This window comes from Octopus sinensis, linkage group LG1 (assembly GCF_006345805.1).
Source record: "Octopus sinensis linkage group LG1, ASM634580v1, whole genome shotgun sequence".
NCBI classification, from domain to species: domain Eukaryota; kingdom Metazoa; phylum Mollusca; class Cephalopoda; order Octopoda; family Octopodidae; genus Octopus; species Octopus sinensis.
The window spans coordinates 18,645,497-18,654,523 of NC_042997.1; the positions used below are offsets into that span (position 1 = coordinate 18,645,497).

The following is a 9,027-nucleotide window of genomic DNA, read 5'->3' on the forward strand; positions in this document are numbered from 1 at the left end:
TATGTTGACTTTTAACTTTTGTAGATCTTTATTGTTTCATCTTTAGGATGGAGAAATGCTGGCATGGGTTGCTACTTCTTAATAGTAGGAAAAAATTCAATATGACCAGTAGAGTTGTTACTACTAGAATTTGATTTTGACCAGTACACTTATGTCATCTGTCAAGTATTTATCTTTGTGACAATGTTGTATGTATTTATTTTAGTATTTTGTTGAATTATGGATATTTCTTCCATTATTAATCATCTTATTATGTGGGGAATAATTCTGTAGGTAGAATATAAATGTGTTTTCTACTAATGTTCCCCTGACTTGTATTCATTTGTGTTACTCCTTGTTGAATGTGCATAATGAGCTAATAAGAGAGAGTATAACTAACGTAACAGTTAGAATCATTAAACTAATAACTTTAACATTTGTGATAGATTCTATAAATTATGTTGGTCATTAGTACCTTGTTCATGATTTTACATGCTTGGAGTTTGTTGTTGATAAGGTTTTTAATTCTAGTTTTTAAGCAGTATATTATTTGTATTAATTTTTCTTTAATATAATGTATTTTCTGTTCTGTTTAATGAAGATTTTTTGTAATGTATGAACTTATTCTATAGTTGGTATGCATTCAATTAATATATTAGGTGCTGGCATAATTGTGTGACAAGAAGTTTGCATCCTGATCACATGGTTTCACGTTCACTCCTACTGCATAGCACATTGGACAAGTGTCTTCTATGTAGCTCTGGGTCAACCAATGACTTGTTTGTGGGTGGATTTAGCAGAAAGAAGCTCATCATGTAAATATATTTTACTTGTTTCATTCATTAGACTGTTGCCATGCTAGGGCACCACCATAAGGAATTTTAGTCGAACTAATTGACCCCAGTATTAATTTTTCTTTTAAGCTTGGTACTTAATTCTATCGGTCTATTTTGCTGAATCTCTAAGTTACATGGATGTAAACACACCAACACCGATTGTCAGTTGGTGGGAGGACAAACACAAGCACAAAGCCAGACAGACACACACATGTACATACACACACACACACACACACACATATGCAACAGGCTTCTTTCAGTTTCGATCAACCAAATCCATTCACAAGCCTTTAGTTGGCCTAAGAGTACAGTAAAAGACACTTGCCCAGGGTGCCACTCAGTGGGACTGAACCTGGAACCATAAGGTTGGAAAGTAAACTTCCTACAAAACAGCCATGTGTATATGTACATGAACACGTATGTAATTGTCTCCTTGCTTTGACAAGTGTCATTGCCATGTAAGCTGTGTGCTTTGCTTCCAGTCTTCTATGAAAACATCTGACAATAGGAAAATATTACATTCCTCAGAAACAGGTGAGGATTGAAAGTAGGAAGGGCGTTGGGCCATAGAAAATCTGTCCCAACAAAATTCACCCAGACCATGCAAGAAGGAAAATAAATGATAATGATGATATTTATTATGATGATTATTTCACATTGAGTTTGGCTTGTGTATTCTAATATATGTGGTAATTATATATCGGCAGAGTTGTATTTCTTGCTGTATTAATTTATTGCTTGATATATTAATTTGTTAGAACAGAACTTATTAAATTCTATTTGTTTTATTCTGTAGATTTTTTTTTTATCTAGTACTTTGTGGAGAAGAATCTAGAAATATTACTACTGACATTTTTATCAGTGTTGACATTTGCTATCTCCAATCCTGTTTTTATTTATGTAAGCATATACTTGTGTACTTGGTGTAAACAGGTAATTTTATTTGCTGAACATTTATTTATAAACATTTATAAAAAAGATGTTATTGTACAGCTACGAATTTTATTAGTATTGTTCTGGCTGTTGAATTTTAACATGGAACTGTTTTTTTAGCTCTTTGTTTATTTTGTTGCTTTCTTGCACTGTATCCATTATGATGAATATATTGTCCAGATACTTGAAGTATACTGCATGTTTAGCTCACTTTGTTTTTAATTTTGGCTATGTACATCATCAAAAGCATGGGTTCCATAAGGCTTATCAGAATGTATAACACATCTCAATGTACTATATAAAATGAACCTGTTTCTCCTCCACCTATCATCTCCACACCTCAAAACCCCACACTAAACACTTTTTTAACTTCCATCTACAAAACTAAATTTCACTGACACATCCACTCATCTATGGAATATAAAATGATACTGATTTTTTGCATATGGTTGTGTGTGTGTGAGTGAGTCTGTATGTATGTGTATGTCTGAGTGTATATATATATATATATATATACCCTGTGATAAGAATGCATATGCTTCTAGGAAGTTAATTCCATATTGAGTTCTTTAAGATAGTTTTTGTAGGATAGTTTCTTTCAGCAGATATATCGGTGCTGGAATGGAAGCACTCCGTCGGTTACGACGATGAGGGTTCTGGTTGATCCGAATCAATGGAACAGCCTGCTCATGAAATTAACGTGTAAGTGGCTGAGCACTCCACAGACACGTGTACCCTTAACGTAGTTCTCGGGGATATTCAGCGTGACACAGAGAGTGACAAGGCCAGCCCTTTGAAATACAGGTACAACAGAAACAGGAAGTAAGAGTGAAAGAAAGTTGTGATGAAAGAGTACAGCAGGGATCTCCACCATCCCCTGCCGGAGCCTCGTGGAGCTTTTAGGTGTTTTCGCTCAATAAACACTCACAACGCCCGGTCTGGGAATCGAAACCGCGATCCTATGACCGCGAGTCCGCTGCCCTAACCACTGGGCCATTGCACCTCCACTTATATCGATGCTAGTTTTATATTGAACTCCCATGACTGCTGGCCACATTTTATGTTGCCTGATAAGAGATAGAATTCTTCAAACAGAACATTCTTTAGAGGAAGACTTGCAACAAGGTAAGTCGATATATATTTCCTTTATATCATTTAGAAAAGATTACTCTTCCCAGTTACTTTTTCCATTTTTTGGCTCATATAACACATATGAAATACAAAACACTACCCAGAAAAATAATGCAATCCATGTACCACATATTGTGGTAAATGGATTAAACATTAATGTGATATAAGATACAACAAAACAAGCATTACCACAAAGTAAAACACATTGTATATAAGCATAATTCCACAGCCATCCCCACTAACAAAGACAATGCTGTATGCTTGTCATAAACATGGATGGGCACATAGTATGCTGTAGAAACGCATGAAACTGATAAAAACATGATAAAAAGAAAAGTCTTTTTGGTTACTACTTTATTTAACAGACCAGAAAAGGATGAAGGGCGAAATTGATTTTGAGAAGAATTGAAGTCTGAATATAAAAAAAACTGGATCAAACATAAGATATACTATTTGTTGTCTTATCTATTTTTGCCAATCCATCATCATGCAAAGCACAACAATATAGCAATGCAATTTTATATAAAACTAGCAGTATCGCTCTGCGTTGCTCGGGTTTGTAAGGGAAATAACTATATAAGCATTTTTAGAGAGTTATAACCAAAAAATAGCAAAAAAATGCATTAAAAATGGGAAAAAAATGATGGTAAATTTTTATTTAAATCGTTGACTCGTCGTAGACATTTTTAGAGAGTTACTTCCCTTAGCGAAAAAAATGCATTAAAATGGAAAAAAATGATGGTAAATTATTTTTAAAATCGTAGACTCATCATAGACACGCGCTAATACCCAGAAGGGCTCGATATGAATCACGACTATAAGATACCCACTTTTGGTTACACTGCACCGCAAAATGTAGGAGTAGTTAGGAATCTAAATCGTAGGAGACAGACACACAACTTGACTTTTATATATAAAGATTTCATGTATAAATATGAAGTGAAGGTTTCAGAAATACTACATGAATTCTGCAACAATATGAAGAGCGACAATAATAACATGAAGATAATGATGACATGGTAACAATGATAGATAGACACATATATAGTTACATACGTGTGTGAGTGTGTGCATCTATACCTACAAATTTGACAGGGATGATTGTTTCTTGTATATTTTCTTGTCTTGGGATTCACGGTCAAACAGCTGGGTGGAATTGTGTGAAAAATTACACGGATGTGTAGAATGATCTGGTGGTATTGCTGGGCTTTGTATTTTTTTCATAGCTCCCATGGCTACCGAGATAATCTACAATAATAATACTCTTGTGTTTATGAATGAGAAAAGAAGGGGTCATAGATGAATAAGGAAGGAAGGGGTTATGTCTTACTTGGGTGTAGGATGATGAAAATTGTATGCTGAAAAAAATAAATCAAACAGTGTTTCAACTCTGTGTGAATATATGTGTGTGTATGTAAAAGGGGGTATGTGAATGTGTGTGTGTTTCTGCGTGTGTGTTTGCACTTGTGTGCACAAAGGAAGTGGGATGGTTAATATTCAATGCTGAAAAAAAATCAAACAGCGTTTCAACTTTGTGTATCTGGTATTTACTTAACAGCTCTTGTTTGTAGTCACGGCCAGCTTTATGTGGCCTTAAGTCGGACGAGAAGGAAGGAAAACTTGAAAATTCTTTTGAAAGAAACAAGCAGTCAAAGGATGTTAGTTGCTGATAGATTTTTCACAAGTTTGGTAGTAAAAGAATTATTAAACTAAAAACTTTGTTTTGTACCTTATCTACTATAATAGTACTCTTGTGCTTTCCATCACGAAGTATGAATGAGAAAAGAAGGAGTGATAGATGAATAAAGAAGGAAGGAGTGATGGCAAACTTCATAGTGGGATAATGGAAACTGTACGGGGATAATGATAAATCAAACAGCGCTTCAGCTCTATGTGAGTTTATGTGTATGTATGTAAAAGGGAGGTATGTGAATGTTTGTGTGTGTGTGTGCAATGGAAGTGGATGGTGAGCATTCAACACTGAAAAGAAAAATCAAACAGTGTTTCAACTTTGTGTATTTGGTATTTACTTACCAGCTCCTCTATTTAGTTACGGCCAGCTTTATGCAGCCTTAAGTCAGACAAGAAGGAAGAAAAACTTGAAAATTCTTTTGAAGGAAACAAGCAGTCAAAGAATGTTAGTTGCAGATAGATTTTTCACCAAAAATTTAGTAATAAAAGAATTATTAAACCAAAATCTTGGTTTTGTAACTTATTTATATATAAAATACTACAATTAGCCATCATTTTTGATGACATGGAGCACTCCATCTTCCCTTCTTTGCACTTTTTCTATATTTCTGACAAAGAGCTCTGCTTGAAACATGAAGTCCTTTTTCTTTTTTTTCCTTTCCTGAGTGTCCAATAACACTGTACTTATTCCACGTCCTCACGTTGTTGTTTTTTTCTTGCTTGTTCATGTTTGGGTTGACTATATATATATATATATATATATATATATATATACTTATGCATGCATATATATAATTATACAAGTATGTATTTCCCCACATATGTTTAGATAGGATACATTTTATAATAATAAATATGTGGAAGAAAACAAAGCTAAGTTGCAAACTCAAAAGGACTTTCACCTTTATAATTTCTTGATAGGAGCAAGCAAGCAGGTTAAAAATTAGACATTATGAATAGGTGAGTATGAGAGAAATAGAAGGGGAGAAGAGAGAGATAAAAAGAAAGTAGGAACGGTAGAGAGGAAACAGAGGCAAGGTTATATATATATATATATACACACACACGCACATATATATATATATGTATATATATATATATATATATATATAATATATATATATATATATAAATATGTATATATATATATATAATATATATATATATATATATTATATATATATATATATATATATATATATACACATATATATATATATACACATATATATATATCGGCATACATATTGTGTATATAAGCGTGTGTGTGTATATACATATTGTATGCACACACACACACCCACATATGTAACTTCAAGTTGAATGTTTCATAGTTGGAATGACATGCTTATCTCAGCCAAGATGGCAAATGGGAATCAATGACTAGAAGCTAAGTTAGAAAGTGAAATAATCTCCACCAAACACTTAAGTCAGATTTTTTTTCCCCCTTTTAAAACTTTTATTTATGTTGAATTTATTTCTCAGCTTCAACCATTTAATAAAATTATTTCTTACGAAGCTATTCATAGATTCCTGCAGTAATTCAACAGCTTGAAAGAAAGGCTGATAATGAGATTTTAAGATTTTAGTGCATTAAGATATCCATTGCTTTATGGATGTTGTCCTGTTTGAAGGAGATTAATCTGTCACTTATTCTTCCATCAAACATTTCAATAGTTTCAAAATAAATAAGAAACTTCCATTGCAAGACAAATATCTGAATATCTGGTGAGTGGTATTTCAGAAGAGATATAAGGAGATTTTCCATTCAGTTATTTATCATTTGTTTATTTATTTTCATTTTTCTTCTGAAGGGTTCTAGTTCTGTCAGGCTACTCTGCAATGAATTCATGGATGAATCATTTCAAAAATTCAAATATTTGAAATAAAATTTTAGATTAAGTGGATTTTTTTATGGAACAAATATAGTAAACATTTAACAGATGAATGCTCTTCTGTCTATTCTAATACCTACCACCACCAAGTTACAAACTTCTGTCAGTACATACTTTCAACTAGGTTAACTTCAAATAATATGTTGAACAATATTCTTTGTTTAATCATTATAGTGCAATCACCATGCTTTCAACATTTAAGTTTGTGCTTCTCTCTCAGTAGGCAAAGACAGTAACAACTCTAAAATAAAACAAAATGCTAATCTTCAATATTTCATTGAGTAGCTTTGGCATTAATATGATTTTTAACATTTTGCACAAACATGGATATATATTTTGAGAGAGATTGTAGTTGATTAAATCAGCCTCAGTACTTGACTGGCGCCTTATTTTATTGACCTTGGAAGAATAAAGAGTAAAGCTGACCTTAACAAAGTTTGAACACAGAATATAAAGGGCTGTTACTAAATACCACAAGAAATTTTATCTGATACTAACGATTCTGCTAACCCATCACTCTTTGATATTAATATAGTAACAACACAGATGATGTGTAGGTGTATCAAATGTTGAACATTAATTAATTTTGTTACATTTTGCTGATTCTGATTTTAAAAATGTTACATTGTTTGATCTTGAGATATTTGTTAAGAGATATCTAATGAAACTTTGAAGTATCTAAATTATTCACCAGGTTTTTTTTCCTTTTAAAATGTCAGAATCCATGACAGCATAATGAAATCGCTTAATACATATTTCCTTTCAGCAGGAAATCTACTTATTATACAGGACAAATTACATAAACAAATTATAAATTCAAAATACATTATATATATATGATAAAAGGCCTTCATGTAAAAGCCTATCCATAATTCTATTAATATTTTTTCTGTCTAAAGTGACACTACATGATAGTTAATAACTAACTGACTGCCTTGTGCCAATGCTAGAGATCAATAATTAATTGGTTATTAGTGAGAGGGCATGCACCTGTAAAATACATTTATTAGCTGTGCATTAGCATGGTACCTGAATTCCTGCAATTGTGCATTCATAACTTTGTAGACTGGAAGAAATGGATAAACATAACTAAAGATCACAATCCATCAACGTATACTAAATATAACCGAATAAAATTATTAAAACACAAGTAAATTAATACATGAGACAGTACTGGAAGAATCTAATAATGCTTTGGGTGGAGTACAAAGACCTTGTTCATATATGCTATATGCAGGAGTCTGTCAATCTACAAATGACTCACATAGGAAAATTTGAATACAGCACTATAAGATAATAAAGTCCTACTGCTTATAACAATGAATTAGCAGAGCTTACAGTTTTAAGCACTTAATGGTAGTACGAGAGATCAGTTTTCAAGTTTGCGATGATTCAGTAAGCATGAATTGACCAAGATTCCTATTTGCATCTACATAAACTGGTTCTTTTTAAAGAGTTATTTGTCTTTTCCAAGAACATAATACATCACTGAAGGTGAGCTAGGAAGAAGAAACCTTTTAATATATGTTGTATTTAAATTTCAACTTCCAAACAAAATGGTCAGCAGCAATTTCACATTACAAATGTGAACATTTATTTGTTTTACAATTTTTTTCCTGTGGAATTTTATTTCAGTGAAATTTAGAAAACTTTTCCAGAAGTTATTGATTATGAAACAAGGAATAGGAGACTATATAGTTTTAATAAATGTAAAACTATATGAATTCTTATTTTCAATAGCTCACAAGGAAGCAAAACAGAATACCAACAATGTACACATGGTTCTAATTGATGCATACCACTTAAGCAAAAGAGATCATCTGCAGTATATCCCTCAATTCTAAAAATGCTGACTACATTCTACATCCTCAAAGTGATCATTAATTCCTTTCAAAACTATTGTAAATATTACTTTTCTGAAAAATGATTTTTTTTAAAGCAGTAGAATTCAGATTACAAGGTAAGAATTGATAAATGATATTTTTCATAGATTTAAAACAAATCCATTAAATGATGATGATGAAGATGAGAAAGGGAGAGGGAGGAGTATCATCATCATCATCATCATCATCCTCATAGTTATGTGTCAAGAGATTCAAGCAAGAGTAAAGTTTTTATGACAAGCTTAAATTATATTTTTAAAAGTCTGTAGCTCATTGTTGAAAAACCACAGCTCAAGAATGTGCTACATTATCAGAATAAAGCATAACATAGATTATTTTGTAAATATACTCTAAGTTTTTATTATCAATGGCGTTCAACTATATAAAGCAAAAGAAAACACCATAACTGCTAAACTTCAGTGAGGAGAGAAAATGTGAAAGCACACATCAGCTAATGATGATATGGTGTTATTTCAGCAGAGAAGTATTCTTTCTATAGAGTAATATTGACAGAATATTTGTGTAGCATGATTATATTTCTGTTTTTAGTCCAGTAAAAACTATAACTATAGACTGAGAAAATGTAATATCTGATAAGAGTGTGCAAGAAAATATAATATTTGAAGTGTTTTGTCTCAAATGTATTATTTCAAACAAGATGGTTGATTTCATAAG

At 32.0% G+C, this 9,027-nt stretch overlaps 1 protein-coding gene across 1 annotated transcript in view; it reads left to right on the forward strand.

The window, feature by feature from the left end:
- Window positions 1-8,313, forward strand: part of LOC115218293 (uncharacterized protein K02A2.6-like) — a 35,341-nt gene extending 27,028 nt beyond the window's left edge. The window contains exon 5 of the mRNA XM_029788045.1: window positions 8,210-8,313. Coding sequence (XP_029643905.1) covers window positions 8,210-8,313 — 104 coding nt within the window. The remainder of the gene's footprint in view (window positions 1-8,209) is intronic.
- The last annotated feature ends 714 nt before the right edge of the window (window positions 8,314-9,027 follow it).